We start from the raw sequence: 17,966 nt of genomic DNA on the forward strand, positions 1-17,966 counted from the left end.
CCTTTCAGACTCAATTGGCCGTTAGCTTTATCCACTTTAATAGGGGTACGCACCTGCTAACGTGCGTGCGCGGGAACATATGGCGGAAGTAATCACCGCAAGCTTGTTTTTCCAGTATGCTATTAAAAATAGGGAACCAAATAACGACCAATATTTTCTGTGAATAATAAAAAAGTAATCCGAAATAAAGAATATAAGTTTAGATTTTGTATTTTAGTAAGAAGATCACCTGAAAGTGGCTTGAAACCAGCGACTCGGATTTTTTGCTGATTCTGACTCCCGGGTCGCTTCCAAAATCCCGAATCATAAAGTGAGTATCTAGTATTACAAATTAAAATGGTCTCTAGAGCCGTAAAACATAAATTTTATGGTGTGTCAATCAAACTGTCATCAATTGTCAATCTATGTCAAAACTACACATGAAAAAACTGATTTAATGATTGTTTTTAATGTTTACGAATTCTTATTTTGAATTTTTTAGAAGGTATACGTAAAACAAAATAAATTATGGAGGATGACAACGACGTGACTATAACAGGGGTCACCGATATGGAAGCTCTAATACATATTCCAGACGGTAAGTTTAAAAAATCGCAAAACTTGTTTATTTCGCTTAACAATTAGTTTGGTTTCTGACCCGTTTATTGTCGGTTTTCTATAAGACCCTAATCTCCTTGCATTACATTCATTTGTTACAAAACTATTCGGTAATAATGGTTAACAGGGTTATCCTGTAACCTCCAATAGAGGAATTAATTTCTCCAGTTTTTAGCTCCAAATTAAAAGTTTTTGTACATTTACCTTTCTCAAAATTTGAACTGAAAATTCACTCTGCAAGCATTCACTCTCTTGCATATTTCTTTAGTAAAAGCAGAGTTACAAGTACTAATAAACTTTTTCCATGTAAAAACTTTTATGATTTAGTGGAGAAAAACCCACAAATGTTAGATGCTGTTTGGAAACAAAATTAATATAAATGTAAAAATTATTTAATGATTTTCTTTCTCAGCCCAAAAATACTTTTCGGTCAGCCATCTTTTTAACTGGTTTTTGAACAGATTTATCTGCAGTGTTTTCATTTAATTTTAAAGTGATGTTGTATGTTTCAGATAAACCTCTGATGCAGCTCTTCAAACGCTTAATCGGGAATGACACCAAACAAAACACAGTCCTAACCAACGCCCAGATATTAGATATATTAAAGAAAGAACTGAACACAGATGTGGTGTACATACATGATTTAGAATTAGAAATATATCTGAACATTATCAAGAAATTCCTCAAAGACTGGCCGCAATGGGATGACTTTGACAAATCCGTGAGCTCACTAAAATCTAAAGGAGACATAGACGCAATCAAGAAGCTTTTAGATGTTAAATATAACAATTTTAGAGATTATTTAAAAGCAAAGTTAGATGTGGCACAGCCACTCATCAAGAATGTTGTAAAAAAGGCCACGGCAAAGAAGAAAGAAGCGGACGATGACAAAATGAATGTTCTAATGGAGGTGAGCTGCACCAGATCACAATTGAACAAGATATTCTTCCGAAGACCCAATCCGCAGCAACGGAATACAATATTCAACTTCATCGATGGACCTACGAAGATCGTGTTGGACAACATATCCATTGAAGCTTTGATCAACTGGTTTCATATAAAAGTTGAGGTCAATTTACCGTCTTTCGTATATCGGTTTGGTATGACACACAAATTGAAGCATGTGCTGTTGAATAAGAAGATAAACGAGACGGCCGTAGCACCTACAGTGTTAAACCAGCATTTACAGAGGAGTACGAACAGGAAGAACGCATCTCTTCTCAAATTGGAGGACATTCAATACATTTTGAAAGAAATATTAGCTAGTATACCACACGATTACCATAATGGCCAGCTAATAAGAGCTACACTTGCGTATATAGAGACGCATTTGGTTAGGAATCACAAATCGGGAGGTTTATACCTAACTTACTATAGGAAGTACATGAATAAATACGCATATGTAAGATATTTGTATGCAGACGTTCCTAGCGATAGTAATTTTAATAATATTAACAAATACGATCTGCAACTACAGGAAATGATATATCCGAGTTACTATTATGAGATTGGGAAGTTTGTTAAGTCTGAAATCATTAGCAAATTGTTTATTTATACGAATTGGATAAAGTTTGAATGTTTGTTGTGTAATAAGGTGTTCTTGGGCCCGGATATGACTGAGAAACTTAAGCAGCATATATTGGATTATCATTTCGACCAGCCTGATTGGCAATGCACGAATTGCAAGTCCATTTACTCTATGTTATACCTCGCGGAAAATAAATGGGAACATAAATGTTAATTCTACAATAGTTCAATTGTTTTATTTATATCACCTACATAATAATTATCAGGACAATTCATAATCTAGTCCCATACTAAGGAGAGCTGTTACTATGGATACTAAATTAATTGAAATTCAAAGGCTTTACTGACTGCACATAATTATGACAATTTAACAGAAATATTTACCACTAGCTGTGCCCGCGGTTTCATCCGCATTAAATCTATAGCCTATATGTTATTCTGATGTATAAACTATATGTTGTAGTTTATTCATGTAGTAATAAGAAAAAAGACTAGGTAAACGGAGAAAAATATATATTAACTAGCTGTCCCGGAAAACGTTTTGCCTTAAAATAAAAAAAAAATTAGGGGTGGATTACCCCTAACATTTAGTGGGATGAAAAATAGATGTTGGCCGATTCTCAGACCTACTCAATACGCTCACAAAATTTCATGATCGGTCAAGCCGTTTCGGAGGAGTATGGGAACGAAAACTGACACGAGAATTTTATATATAAGATATAGACTACTGACAACAGAATGGAGAGAAGGAATTGAAGTAACAAACAAGAATCTACAAAAGGAACTATAAATTTCAAATACAAATTTAAAATATAAAACATTTCTTCATTAGCCAGTTACAACACTATATAACTGCAGTCTCGTAAAAATCTGTTCAGTCTGTTCTAGTTTTTGGGTGAAAAGTAACAAACACCTATCCATATTCACAATCTCGCGTTTATAATATTAATAGGATTTTCTTTCTTTTGTCAAGGTCACTATTCCACAGACGAAGTCACCGGCACAGCTAGTAATATATACAACTATCTGTGCATATGTTGCCGCTTATTCTGTACATCAGTCGCCGAGTCAACCTGTCCTTTAGACTTCAAGTAACTTAACTATGGAAAGTATACACTCTTCTTAGGAAATAATCATCGCACCTAAGAATATCCTTCAATTCTTGTTCCTCACGGGTCTAGGCTGCGAACTTTGTATAAGGGCGAGCACACTAAATCTATACAGGACTTAGCACCTGACAATAGCCCAAACCCCCCCCTATAGGGGGGAAAGGGGATTGTTAATGTGGAATGATGATCTCATTGCTAGCAATATACCATGTCAGTTTGACCTCCACGCGGTTCCCCCTGGAAACCATCGTCATAAATTCTTCGTGAATTTGTCACGATGGGCTGACTGACCTGACCTCATACTCATCTTATCATCCTCCACCGGTGCTCCATTACATAATCACCCATAAAAAAAAACCTCTATAAAAATAAACCTAACTATGGACTAAACAAATGATAGTGACGAAATTTTCATGACAATATTTCAGTGTCGATCGCCTTCTATTGGTCGTATAATAACGTTATATTCCTCGATAAACGGGCTGAAAGAATGATCAAAATCGGGAATTGACTATTATATTTATACTATTTTTTTATATTAAGTTGTTGTTGTATTATTGAAGTTTCTTTGAATAAAAATACATTGTTAACTTTATAATGTTTAATCATCATTATCAAAGTCTATTATCTCTTCTTCGTAGGAGGGAGGCGCCAGGGGCAGGACAAAGTCAAATGGACAGCACACCTCTTTGGGCTCGCAAGGCCTGAAAATTCAATAATATTGACCCGTGACAATTCATACAGCGCCATCTAAACCCTAACTACATAAGTAGAGCTTGTGTTATGAACTTTGTACATAGACAATTATTACATTGTTTTTTATAAATACACATTTTTGGATACACCCCAGAATAAGGAGGAAAAGGGGATTGTTATATAAACTGTCGACCCCATTGCTAGTACTATGTCAGGTTGTCCTTCACGTACCCTAACCCCTGGAAACCATCATAACAAATTCCTGATAAATTTGTGATGATGTGTTAACTGACCTGACCTCATGTTCATCTTATCATCCTCCACTAAGGCCCGACATCGTATGCTACTAGCACAGACGGGTGCATCATTCCATTATCATAAAATAAAAAAAACATCCAGAACAAGAGGAGGGGGGAGGGAATTTTTAGTGTATAGTTATATTTAATGTCAGGCTGACATCCACGCGGTTCCCCCTGGAAATCATCGTGTTAAATTCCTGGTGAATTTGCCACGATGGTCTAACTGATCTGAACCCATCTTCCTCCACTGGTGCCCCGCCAGCGTATACCGTTGTCGCAGACGGGTGCACAATTCTATTATCTATAAAAAAAACCTGCAACCTTAAGGGGGTGGGGATAACCCGGTTGCTCCTATAACAATACTTATTGTACCCCAACCTGCACACTCTTAAGAGGGTGGGATAGACCTGGTTACCCTTATAACAATACTTATTGTATCTAGGTTTCCTATGGGGTCGAGGCCCCAACTTGCACACTCTTAGGGGGGTGTTGATGACCCGGTTGTTCCTTTAATAACACTTACTGCACTTCGGTTTTGTAAGAGGTCGAGGCCTCAACCTGCACCCTCTTAGGAGGGTGTTAATGATCCGGGTGTTCCATTAATAACACTTACTACACCTCGGTTTCATAAGGGGTCGAAGCCTCAACCTGCACTCTCTTAGGGGGGCGTTAATGACCCGGTTGCACTTTTAAGGGGATGACCCGGTTGTTCCTTTATAAATACTTATTGTACCTTGGTTTCCTATGGGGTCTGTACAGCGTGAAGTCTATGTTGGATGTACTGAAGTCACAACGCTTCCTCTCCACGCACTCGCCACTGAGACCCTTGCCTGTTTTACAATACAAGGGCGTCGTCCTTTCTGGAAATATTTTTCTTTTAATAATAAATATCAATAATATCTTTGGACAATTCACACAGCGCCATCTAGTCCCAAGTGAAGCAGAGTTTATATTACGAGTACTAAACAACTGATTTAAATACATAGATACTTTGTTTTCATCATATTCAGGAATACAGGAGTTTGTAACGTGCGAGGAATCAAACCCGCTGCCACCGGAAGTAAAGCGGTGTGCCACCGGGACCTCTATTTTTACTGTTCATGGTGTTTTTAGGTAACTGTAAGCCTTTCGTTTATATCAAAGAAGTGTAATGTCTTTATTATTATTATTACCTATTATTCGCGTCGCAGCACAACTTTGGCGCCATTTTCTCAAGCACATAGATGTATTATGCTACTCGATAAAAAAGAAGCAATTTTCCGTGTAATTTTTTATTGATCTTGTAAAATAAGGTTTAGTTAGAGTTTTGATATTAGATAGTTTAGAAATTTATGTTGTTGAGTACTGACCTGTTATTAAAGAAGTATCTGATATGGGCAATTCTGTTGGTTCCGATGCCTGTGTTATATTTTCCATCGTGTTGTTCGTTGTCAAAGCCTCCGTTTGGTTACACACTGCCTTATTGTAATCCAAAATTATACTTAGCAGTAATACTCTGAAATATATAATGGTAAAACAATTTTAGTTGGTATTAACTGTGCCGCGGGTTCACCTGCGTTAAATATTGTAATTTGAACATAAAATTCTCGTGTCACAGGTTTCGTGTTTATACTCTCCGAAACGGCTTGACCGATTTTGATTAAATTTTATATACATTAAATATTCAGTAGGTCTGAGAATAGGTTTATAACTAATTTTTATACCCCTAAGTGTTAAGGTGGCTCGCCCCAAAACATTTCTTTTCATTTTTTCGACCTCTTTTTTTATTTTTATATTATGTGGCATTAAAAATACACCCTTAAAATTTCACCCTTCTAGCATCAACCCCTATTTTTTAATATCGTCATTAATACTTAAATTTATATGATAAAACAATGTTTGTCGGGACAGTTAGTTTCAATATAAAATATAGCATATGTGTTATTCTGATGTATAAGCTATATTACTGTAAAGTTTCATCAAAATCCGTTCAATAGTTCTTGGGTGAAAGAGTAACAAACATCCATACTTACAAATTTCGCTTTAATAATATTATTTAAGATTTGGTTTTTGCTTGCTAGCGATAAGAAACAAGGTTTCTCTAGAGACTACAGCATCGGGTTTTTCAAGAAGTGTATATTACCGTTTCTTATGAGTCGGCAACGCGTGTATGTGACACCTCTAGTGTGTAAGGCGTCCATAGGCTACGGTAACCGTTTACCATCAGATGGTCCGCATGATTGTTTGCCACCATCGTAGTGTAAAAATAAGAGATGGATGTACTATGTAACTAAAACCCAATATATTGTACGTAACAAGCCTTGGATGTTATAATCAGTCAGCGAATTAACATCATATTTCTGAACCAACGACCGCGCCCTACCGCATGGTGGTGAAACCTTATTTTCCATATTTTTCCGCAATTTCCCACTAGATGATATGGCAAGAAGGTGAGTAAATAAAGAGATGACTGCGAACAAGGATGAATGGAAGAGAAAACATATTACGCCGACCACAAATAAATGGGATAAGGAAGAAGCAGAAGATCATGTTGACTATGATAACATGGTCTTTTGCGATTTGCAGTCCAATTAGTACCTTGCCGTTTATTATTGTGGCTTTATTAATAGTATTTTTTTCTTTATCTGCCTTGGCACGTTTGTATTATTATTTGCCAATGACAATATCTTCATTTTCAAATGCATTGATCACAATTTACTTGACGTCCGTCTGTCAGTGGTCAAGTTGTCAAAGGTGCATCAAAAATGATGGGTTGTGTATTTTTTTTTTATGAATGATAATGGAATGCACCCGCTTCCGCAAACGGTTTACTCTGGCGGGGACCAATAGAGGGTGATAAGATGAATGTGAGGTCAGGTCAGTTACACCATCGTAGCAATTTACCATGAATTTACCACGATGGTTACCGGCTGGAACCGCGTGGATGTCAACCAGACATGGTACATTGCTAGCAATCAGATCATCAGTCCATATTACTAACAATCATTGTATATTCATCTGACAAGTTTGAATTTCCGCCCCCGTAACTGCGGCGCCCGAGGCACTGGCCCTGCCTGCCTGTTGCCGGCAAGGTCCGGGACTGGACCTAGGATGTAGCGCTCTTACCCAGAAGAAATTTATTCACCATGAACTTGAAGAGTTCGGTGTTTTTTTATCAATATAATTCTTATATTAGATATTTGGTGCAATATAAAGTTAATGAATAAAATAATCAATCAATATCATGTTAGTTGATGTTCTCGGTGGTATAGTGGTTTAGCACATCGTTTTGCTTCCGATGGTCGCGAGTTCGATTACTCGCACGCTAAACATTTGCATGAGTATGATTGTGCGAATTGTTCAACTTGGGAATAGATGGCGCGAGTGAATTCATATTTTACTTTAATTATTTCCACATTTTCAATGGTACTAGATTCAAATCGCGGATAATACAAACATTTGTATAACACACGATTTGTCTAAACTAAGCAGACTAAGTAGAGTTTGCTACAAAAACCTTAAAAACATTTTTTTTTAAATATATACATAATATACATAGAAAAAACACAATCCAATACAAACAATTATAAGTCATGAATACAAATGCATCGTGCGAGGAATCGAATCCGCGGTGTGCTAAACTGATATACCACCGAGGTGGTTAAGCGGTAATATTATTATTAAAATAAGAATGAATATTTAAATGTTTAAATGTAAATTACTCGTGCCTGAATTAAAGGATAAAATCAATATAAAAATTTTACTCACAATATATATAATGGAGCAGCCATATTAAGGAAACAAATCACTTTCACTGCATAAATAGAACTAAAATATAGGTCTCTAGTCACTTATTATTATGCCAGCAAACTATATAATTTTGATCTATCTGAAAAACATGATTTTATATCACAAACATATTTTCCCGTTAGATGATAAATATAATTTCTCCCTAATTGCACTTATAATTAAAATGTAATTACACGATAACCTCGTGGCCTCTATATCAAGTTACCGTTGCCACTCATTGAATAGATGACAAAGTAAAAAAATTAAGGTTAAATTATAATTATTACAAAATATATGAGTAGGCAGTATGAGTCGATTCTCTTCGCCTGTCCGATTTGAACTAATTATAAAACAACAATCAATGCAGGCTTCGGCTCGACTCACTTCGAAAACATTTTTTTATAAAACCATTGTTTATTTGCACGGGATATTTCTAAGCAACGCTTTTGCATATATTAATTTTGAAGGTTATACCCGCATGTGCAAGTGAAGTAAATTATTGCGAGAAAACTTCATTAAATTAAATAGAACATGTTTCTCCATTATAATATAGATAAATCAGACCTATCATTATTTATTGGGGTTATACGAGCAGAAGTAGCACAGTAGCCTCTCAATGTACAGATGTCCAAAAACATTTTTTTGTAAATATATACGTAGAAAACGGTACATACAAATATTTGTACCGTGCGAGGAATCTAACCTGCGACCATTGGAAGTAAGGCGGAGTGCCAAATCGTTAAATCAACGAAACTCGTATTTTTACTACAGATTCTCATATGTACACTATAGGAACAGCAGGACGACCCTGGCTCTGCACGGGTGTTCAAAAAATTTCCAAAATAATAAATTTATAAATCGTATTTATATTTATTAAAATATGTCAATAATATGCATGTATAATACATATAAACCTTCCTCTTGAATCACTCTATCTATTACTGAAAACTGCCTTAAAATCCGTTGCGTAATTTAAAAGATATAAGCGAGCAGACAGCGGTTGCGACTTTGTTTTATACTATGTAAAGATATATATTTTACTTATATAATTCACTATATAATAATAACTAGCTTTTTCCCGCGGCTTCGCTCGCGTTAATTTATCCCCTTAGGGGTGGAATTTATCAAAATCCTTTCTTAGGGGATGCCTACGTCATAGTAGCTTTATGCATGCAGTCGCAGCCCGATCGGTTTAAAATTGACAAAGTTTCATACAAACTTTCATCCCCTATTTTATCTTGTAGAATTATTTTATTTAGCGGAACGTTTATTTATTCAGATCGGTTTAAAATTGACAAAGATAAAATTATTCAAAATTATTCAAAATCCTTTCTTAGCGGATGCCTACGTGCAAAGTCTAGAACGAGTTTAAAATGAAGTTTCATAAAACCTTTCATATTTTCATAGAATTATTCAAAATCCTTTCTTAGGGGATGGCTACGTCATAGTAACTTTATGCATGCAAAGTCTCAGCCCGATCGGTTTAAAATTGAAGCCGCGGGCAAAAGCTAGTTATAAATAATATACATTATCACAGAACTCACAATAGTACTGCGACATACTGTAAATAAACATATTCTGTTTTAATACCATACTATATAAAACGGCAGCTACCTGTATAAATATACAACTACACGGGAATTTATAATGTACATCTATACATATAAATAAAATTGGAGTGTCTGTTTGTAATATTGAAATAACCGTTTTTTACTACATGCATATGAATAACGATACATACCCACACCAAAATAACATTTTTCACAATTTTTGTCTGTCATTCTGTCTGTCTATTTGTTCCGGCTAATCTTTGAAATGGCTGGACCGATTTTGACGGAACTTTTGGCAGGTAGCTGATGTAATAAGGAGTAACTTAGAATACTTTTATTATTGAAAAATTCTTTTATTTTAGAATAATAAAGTTAAAGTCGCGAGTACAGCTAGTAATAGTCTTCAAGCTAAAGTACATAGACAAAAATGTGGCAGATTGTTACGAGGCTCTGAGTATGTCTGTATATTTTAAAAACGAACCCAGCTCGGTCGCGCAGATACTTATTGTAGACAACTGCCTCCTACACCTATGATTTATTTTCCTTAATTTAATAGACCTTTAATAGACCCCCCCTTCCGCTACTCCCGCCGTATAAGGAAAATAGAAACTACGTAACTATACTGCATAGTAATATTTTGATATTTTATGAAATAGACTTTACTGTCTTAATTTTAAAGTAGAATCTTCCAAAATTTCTGTCATTCGCCGTATAAGGTACGTTACCTACGCAACTATACTGTGTTAACGCAAAAAAATATTTTTTTCAAATCCACTTTACTGCGTTAAAGTCGAATTCCGAAATTTGTAAAATATTACTCAATGGACTTAACTTTTTTGTTTTATTTCTTATCAATATAGGAAAGGCAAAGAGTCTAAGCCCATACAGCCGTTGTATGTTGTATCTCTTATCCTATAATTTCACTCCCTAATCTGCGCCCTACAAGAAATACAGCTTTTATACAAAGTAAACTGCTTGGTGCCGATAAGTGTTTAAAGCGAGGATCCTAAAGACTTAAACTAGATTTTGCACCTGTATTACAGATATCAATACCTTCATGAGGAGTATAGTTAGGTAATGCAGTTCATTGTTAGGCGTGGCGCATAGTAATATTTCTTTTACACTATTCATGTATTTAAAAGTCTCTTTTACCATTTACCATCAGATGGCTTGTTTACCATCCAGTTACCAAAATAATGATACCTATAAAGGTTCTTTAAATCAACTCAAAGGCCTTTAAAAATAAGCACAGATTACTATATCAGAACCCGTAGTTTCTGTTCCCCCCTCCTGTTTCTCCTTAGCGAAAACATCACCTGGACGCTAGTACGTGACCCATCCGCTTGATCTCCCGTCCAATTCAAACGGGGATCGAAATTACGAAAGGGTTCGAAACCCTAAAGTGCTCTCAGACTAAAGTCGTATACGTCAGGTGTTATCCTTCAGTCGCTACATAAGTCCTTCCTTTGGTTTGGAGTGCCATCTGCACTCGCCCCTTATCGTCCGATGAAGCTGTAAAGGGCAGCTGCGTTCATCAGTATTAGAGAAGTCCGAAAAAAAAAGCTGGTACGTGTTAAGGAGCCCAGGAAACTCTATCAGGAATCTACTTGGCTGACAAATTTACAATTTTCCCTAACAAAGGTAATAAAATTAAAATAACAAATCATAAGCAATTTATTAAATGCAAATTAAATATTCATAACAATTGAAATTAATTGAATTTTCACATTATTTAAAAACATTATTTTGTATAATATATAATAATATCTCAGGACAATTAACACAGCGCCATCTAGTCCCACGCTAAGCAGCTTAGAGCTTGTGTTATGGGTACTAGACAATTGATATAAAAACTTAGATACATTGTTTTTTTGTAGATACATATATAATATACTTAGATCACACCCAGATCGATACAAAAATCATATTCGTGAATACAAATATTTGCGCCGTGCGAGGATTCGAATCAACAACCACCGGAAGTAAAGCGGTGTGCCAAACCGCTAGAACTCCGAAGTCGTCATATTTTAAAAAATATTAAGCATCTTCATCATTGCCACTATCATTTGAAACCTCACCATCACCTATAAACACATCCTCCTGCACCATTATAGGCATTTTAACTTTATTATTCGTTTGTAACATCGAAGCCATAGCCATTCCTGTTCCGAAACTATACTCTATGGGTCGTAGACTCTCATCTTCCTTGTCTATGGACGCTCTTTTATCCGGATGTTGTTTCTTTCTGACCGCTCTGTGGCGGCGTACATCTTTCAATAATGCCACTTGTCTTTCGTAAAATTCAAAATCACTCTCCGATGACGACGGCGAAAGGTCTAGATCGCGTTTTGTAACTTTATAATGATTTCTAGAACTTTCTGGATTGTCGAAACCGTTAGTTTTGCTGCCAGTACCATTTTCTATTTTATCTGTAGTAGATTCTATTGGCTGTACACGTTTATACCATTTAATAATTATTAATTGTTTATTATTACATTCAATTGTTATGAGATTATTCTTAAAAACTAAATTTAAGTTTGCCTCGTATGGACTAACTATATCACTGACCTTTTCATATGTTCTACTTTTTAAATTGTATTTTTTTAATCTATTACTTTTATGATGTATTTTATAGTTGTGGAATAACCTTCTTCTGCGTTTCTTAGTTTTAATTTTTCGTATAAAACCTTTTTGGTCAATATATTCTTGTAAACTTATTTGTTTAGGAAACTCCGGAACGTTGTCTTTCAATTCGGGCATAGTTTTCACTAACGCTTGCCTCTCCCTTTCGCGCATGACGTCCTCTCGCTTCCCCAATTTCCTTCTCAACTCACTCAGTACAATTTTAGTTGTCTCTCTTTCTTTCTGGCCAGGTGCAGTCAACGAATCCCCGGCGGGCTGTATGGCATCAACGTCATCGTCCGTTCTGACGAAATAGAAAACCTCATCTTTCGCTTCTGGTTCTTTGTCTTCTATTTTCAAAATTCCCGCGCTTTCAATTTCAGGCTCGTTCTCTTCAAAAACATCAGCATCGTATTTATCACATTTGCTTTTAATTTTCTTCAATCTTAACTGCGAGTTTTGCATCGTTGTCAGAGATTTCGTTATAACATCAATAATTTCGTCAATATCATTACTAAGTACATTCAAATCTAATTCCTGATTATTTAGCGCGCACGAATCTAGAAAAACATCTAAAGCATTACACTTATTCATAGACAATTTCAATTCTAAACACGTTCGCGCTATGCCACTGTGAATGTCGCTGTACATCCAATTGTCTATGACCGCTGTGCCTAACTTTTTGTTATCTGTTTCGCTGCTGCCGAAGTTTTTTAGTAATCTGTACATTCTGTTGAGAGCGTCGTGATTCTGCTTGAACTCCTCGGTTAGGTGCGGTATGAGGGTGGTGTGGAGCCAGTATATTCTCTCATTGTGGTTTCTGTAGATGCGTTGTGCTTGCAGTGAGGGTATGTAATGCGCCATCGCAATATGTTTGAGCAACGTCGACTGCACTACTAGGAACGCGTGGTGGATTTTCTGCAATAAATTTAACTGTTTAATAATTCATTTATTACAATTTTAACGCACAAATAAAAGTGCATATGGCGAAGTTAACATCTTAAGGCATTTTCTGCCAGTCAACCATAGCGTAAACATAGATTTATGTGGGCAGTGCATTTAAAAACAACATATCACATATTATTTGTTTTTTTTTCGTTTGTTCTTTATATTGTATTTTTTACATTGCACTGAATAAAATATTTTTCTTTCTTTCTGAGATTTTTTGTTAAATAGACTGTATCTAGTTCCAAGATAATCAGAAGCCAGACCGATAAAACTATCATACTCATGAATTCAAAATGTTTGTACAGTGTGAGGAATCGAACGGGACCACCAGAAGTATTCGGTGATATACCGCTAGACCACAAAGGCTGTGAAATAATTTGTGTTATTGATTTTACCCTGGACAATTAACACAGCGCCATCTTATTAATAATGAATATTGAATGCTAGCTGTTTCCCGCTATTTCATCTATTTTTTAGACAAATATTAGTTATCTCTCAGATTTATCTCTCTGATTAAGATTCGTTCTACGGTTGAATGTATAAAAAGGAAAGGTAAAGGAACATACCGTCAAGTTATCGTCCTGATCGCGTACCACAGCATCCCAGGCCACGTCTGCGACCAGCCAGGGCGCGTTGCCTAGCAACGCGGACGAGGCACGTGACATGAGGACAGACAGCTCGCTCTGCTGCCGCCGCAGCATCGTATGGGTGGAGTCTATCGCGAATGATATGGACCCTCTGGAAAAACATAGTTTTAATATGTTTTTTTTCTTATGTGCAGTCAGTCCTGGAACTATGAGCAGATCTTTTGGGTGTGGGAGCTGAGATGATGTCCACACAGCGAGAGGATCTGCTCCTTAATAATACTGAAAAACATTACATAATGTCGCTTCTTTTTAGGCGCTTATATCCCTCTCCCTCGCTTAAGCCCTCAAATATGAATAATTTTCCCCATTTTTGTATTATTTTTCACTGAAGCTTTGCTCCTATTGGTCGTAGCGTTGTGTTATATAGCTTAAAGCCTCGACGAATGGACACAAAAAGAAATAAATATAAATCATCATCTACTTCTTCCTTATCCCATTTATGTGTGGCTATCGTAATATGTTTTTCTCTTCCATTCATCTCTGTTCGCAGTCATCTCGTTATTTACTCCCTTTCTCACCATATCATCTTTCACACAGTCCATCCAGAAATAAATATAAATGAACTTTTTAATTTTTTTATTACTTCTTTTAGGTTTAATCGTCTACAACGACTCACTGATTCATTTTACGTATAATATTGGTCATTGAGGTGATAGAGCAATTTATTTTACATGTAAAAATCAAATAATAGTAATAATAAGACTTACACATTTTAAAATATCTAAGCTAACAACCGAAATTGGGATTTTTTTGGTAAAAAACAATTAAATTCAAATTTCTCGAAAACGGTTAGTATTCAGATAGGGTGTCTCATAGTGAAATCTTTCAGAAATTATGTAAACTATATGCCCTTAACGGAAATAGGTTAATACAATCACCTGTATAAGTGTAAACAAACTTACAGTTGTGCATGCAACGCGGCGTATTCCTTGAGACAAGCGGCCGCCCGGCGAGCGAGTGCTAGGTAATCGCGCATGCTCGACAGCAGGGCGGCGAGCGAGCCGCCGCACGACGCGCGGTGTACGGCCCGTAGAGCCACCGGTACTGACAAATACGCGAGCATGTTCGCCAACGAGGACTTCTGCAGACTAAATAATATATAAATCAATACATATTGGTATTTATTATATTGGTTTGTATTTATTAGTTGTAATTTTGTTTTAATTATTATCATTAATATTTTAAATAGTGCCCTCTCTCTCACCCCCTTTTATATATATATTTTTGGTGCCACTGAAAACCAGCTGTATGTTCACCTAGGACATACATTAAAGCTGAGTGGAGCCATTTCAGTGCATTATTGGATGTAAAAAAATGTTTATTTTATGTTTATTTTTTAATTATGGTAAATTAAGTTTAATTATATGTACATTTTATTTGCTCTTTTTTTTTCGTTTGTTGTTTATATTGTATTTTTTACATTGCACTGAATAAAATATTTTTCTTTCTTTCTTTCTTTCATATAAATGAAATTGGAGTATCTGTTGAAATAACCGTTTTTTACTGAATACATACTACATATGAATATAGTATATACACCAAAATAACATTTTTTACAATTTTTGTCTGTCTGTCTCTGTTTCTTCAGGCAAATTTCTGAAAAACTTCGCAAAATAGCACCTAATTCCTTATAAGACAAAATTTGCAGAAAAAATTACCTCCTTGGGGGAAATGCCGCTATACAAGCAGAGACAGCTAACAATGTTGCTATCCCCTCCCCTTTAGTAAACCAGCCAGTTTTCCCCCCACCAGCGGTCCGCCACACATCCTCGGGAGAAGGCACCTCCTGTTCCACTGCTATGCTGTCCTCTCTGAACATGAGGCCGCTCTCCAAGATCGATATAATGTGATGTCTACTGTACAGTAACTGAAATATATCATCAGTATTTAATAATAATAATAATCCTGGACAATTAACACAGCGCCATCTAGTTTTACGGTAAGCAGATAGCTTGTGTTGTGGGTACTAGACAACTAATACAAATACTTAGATATATATTTTTTAATAAGTACATAATATACAGAGAAAACACCCAGACCGATACAAACAATCTTACTTATGAAGACAAATTATTGCACCGTGCGAGTAATCGAACCTGCGACTATCGGCAGAAAAGCAGTGTACTATACCGCTAGACCACCGAAGCCTTCAATTTCTAAACGAAATTAAAAAGACTATTATTTTGTTACTTAAGTAACTTCTTATTTACTTATTGTCTACTTTGTTATTTGGCAGTTTGTAGTCACACAAAATTCTTAAATATATAATTCCGAACAATATTTATTTAAAAGAGCAACACACAAGTTTCTTCTCTGCTAAATAAATATGCACAATGCACATGCAGTACCAGTAAACAGGTACTGCCATACCTTTTATTTTTATTTATAGTAATATATGTCGCTTCCTTTTAGTTATCTTGTACATGTGTTCCATTTTTTTTTTCTATTTGTTTCTTTACTGCCAACCTTTACTAGCTATGAACCCCATTGTGTTCACCACTCGCCTTAATATAGCTCACCTTGGTACCTCAATTCATATTAATAGATATAAGGTATAAAATATAGTCTCAGCCTGGAAGAGGTCCAGTGCTGGACATAGGTCCCCAAAGAGCAGGACGATCAGTCCTGCGCTGCTCGCATCCATCGCCTTCCAGCGATCTTAACCAGATCGTTAGTCCACCTTGCTGGAGGCCTTTCTACGCTGCGTCTTCCGGTCCAGATGGTGATAAAATTTAGTATCTTAATTTATACTTTTTTTATTATTATTTAAAGTATATAACATCTATCGCTTCCTTTGTGGCGACATCCTTTTGGCCTATTTCTTAATTTATAATAATAAAGTATAAACAAAATTAGACCTTACCATATTGGGTCTGAATTTTATGGCCAGCCATTTTCTGGATAGTATTGGCGGAGTGAAATCCTGTTTCATATATAACGCCATCTGTAAATTATATTTTTAATATTAAAAATATCTTATCTGTGATATAACTTTTATATATATATATACATATATATATATAATTAAAAGAATGGTCAAATATGTGATTAGTCCCTAACTTAAATTAAGTTGTACATATTGTCCCTTATTAGTGATGTGTCTATTTGTAATCTATGTTAAGTTTCTGGTCATAGGGATTAACTAGTTCCTAAATTAGGTTAAATTATTATTGTCCTAGAGCTTAGAGAAGTCTCTATTTTTAATTTCTATATTAACTTATTGTTCATAAGATTGATACTCTGCTTGTTTGCCACTTTATAATATAATATATATAGTGGTAGAAGAACTAGAAGTAAAAAAATAAAGATTAAAAAATAAAAAAAAAATATATAGTAGCCCCCAAATATGTACTTATATACTATACATAAGTGTAGATTAAAGAAAGTAATTAAATAGAAGATAGGTTGAAAGATGTTAACATGTACAGAAAATAATAATATCACACACATCACATGAAACATAAGTAAGATCATCCGAAATGAACCCGGGGTTAATTGTCCCGGAGGTAATGCCGGGGCAAAGGGGTTCACTCTGATCCTCTAATATCCTCCCATAGAAAGGTACAGAAGACCCAGTCTAACAATAATATTTATAAAAATACTTAATCAATCAGCTGATCAGAGTAATTTCCAATTTACTCTGTGGTTATGACAATCCAATATTACATAAATAATTCAATATTACTTACGTTTGAATAATTTAATTACATCACACACTTATTGAATGAAACAAATATTGTTTCTAAAATTAGATTTCTTGGAAAGTCTTTTCATATCATTCTATCTTAAATATTCACAAAATAGTGAAACATTGTTTTTCGCAGACTCAGAGTAAAAACAAAAATTAATACAACAGATTTGACGTTTAGCAGTAAGACTGACAGTTTGACTGGTGACAATGATGTTTGACAGGTTTGTACATTTTTTTGTGTTCTGTTTATCCTGTAAAGGATAGGCAATGGGGACTGTATCTATACAGCCATGACTTTTTACTATAGTTTGACAACGCTTCAATTATCTCTTAATTATAGTCTCCTTTGCCATTCTTAACGGACAAGCAGGACAAGTTTTTCGTTATCAGTTGCCAACTTCGTATGATTTTTAATGAATAAGTTTTATTTTATGGTTGGTTATGGAATTATCACGATGGTTTCCAGAGGGAACTGTATAGAGGTCGAGCTGACCTGACAGTGTACTAAACAC

The 17,966-nt window shown here is 35.4% G+C and overlaps 3 protein-coding genes across 3 annotated transcripts; 1 reads left to right on the top strand and 2 right to left on the bottom strand.

Annotated features, from left to right (window-relative positions):
- The first annotated feature begins 448 nt into the window (after positions 1–448).
- LOC131855736 (uncharacterized) lies at positions 449–2,338 on the top strand. Its single transcript, XM_059207038.1, has 2 exons — positions 449–577; positions 1,110–2,338. The coding sequence occupies exons 1-2, from the start codon at positions 508–510 to the stop codon at positions 2,336–2,338; spliced, it is 1,299 nt and encodes a 432-aa protein (XP_059063021.1). The 5' UTR covers positions 449–507.
- A 1,496-nt stretch (positions 2,339–3,834) lies between these two features.
- Positions 3,835–5,717, bottom strand: LOC131840638 (uncharacterized). Its single transcript, XM_059188811.1, has 3 exons — positions 5,578–5,717; positions 4,962–5,088; positions 3,835–3,937 (listed from the first exon to the last, which is right to left on the bottom strand). Exons 1-3 carry the CDS (start codon positions 5,642–5,644, stop codon positions 3,835–3,837), a joined length of 297 nt encoding a protein of 98 aa, XP_059044794.1. The 5' UTR covers positions 5,645–5,717.
- A 5,556-nt stretch (positions 5,718–11,273) lies between these two features.
- Positions 11,274–16,712, bottom strand: LOC131855732 (uncharacterized). The gene is made up of 5 exons (XM_059207030.1): positions 16,627–16,712; positions 15,422–15,630; positions 14,666–14,851; positions 13,683–13,854; positions 11,274–13,086 (listed from the first exon to the last, which is right to left on the bottom strand). The coding sequence occupies exons 1-5, from the start codon at positions 16,705–16,707 to the stop codon at positions 11,584–11,586; spliced, it is 2,151 nt and encodes a 716-aa protein (XP_059063013.1). The 5' UTR covers positions 16,708–16,712; the 3' UTR covers positions 11,274–11,583.
- Between the last annotated feature and the right edge of the window lie 1,254 nt (positions 16,713–17,966).

The sequence above is a fragment of the Achroia grisella genome, unplaced genomic scaffold (assembly GCF_030625045.1).
Source record: "Achroia grisella isolate CSIRO2021 unplaced genomic scaffold, CSIRO_AGI_Agris_v1 utg149, whole genome shotgun sequence".
Taxonomy (NCBI): Eukaryota; Metazoa; Arthropoda; class Insecta; order Lepidoptera; family Pyralidae; genus Achroia; species Achroia grisella.

What these genes read in the sequence shown, in the direction of transcription:
- LOC131840638 (XM_059188811.1), bottom strand. Translation starts at nt 5,644, where the DNA reads ATGGAAAATATAACACAGGCATCGGAACCAACAGAATTGCCCATATCA. An exon ending in AGATACTTCTTTAATAACAG is followed by an intron (nt 5,089 to 5,577) that starts GTCAGTACTCAA and finishes AAATATTTCCAG; the next exon opens with AAAGGACGACGCCCTTGTAT. An exon ending in AGACCCCATAGGAAACCAAG is followed by an intron (nt 3,938 to 4,961) that starts GTACAATAAGTA and finishes TTGAATTTTCAG; the next exon opens with GCCTTGCGAGCCCAAAGAGG.
- LOC131855732 (XM_059207030.1), bottom strand. Translation starts at nt 16,707, where the DNA reads ATGGCGTTATATATGAAACAGGATTTCACTCCGCCAATACTATCCAGA. An exon ending in GCGGCATTTCCCCCAAGGAG is followed by an intron (nt 14,852 to 15,421) that starts GTAATTTTTTCT and finishes TATATTATTTAG; the next exon opens with TCTGCAGAAGTCCTCGTTGG. An exon ending in ATCAGGACGATAACTTGACG is followed by an intron (nt 13,087 to 13,682) that starts GTATGTTCCTTT and finishes AATTTATTGCAG; the next exon opens with AAAATCCACCACGCGTTCCT.
- LOC131855736 (XM_059207038.1), top strand. Translation starts at nt 508, where the DNA reads ATGGAGGATGACAACGACGTGACTATAACAGGGGTCACCGATATGGAA. An exon ending in TCTAATACATATTCCAGACG is followed by an intron (nt 578 to 1,109) that starts GTAAGTTTAAAA and finishes TGTATGTTTCAG; the next exon opens with ATAAACCTCTGATGCAGCTC.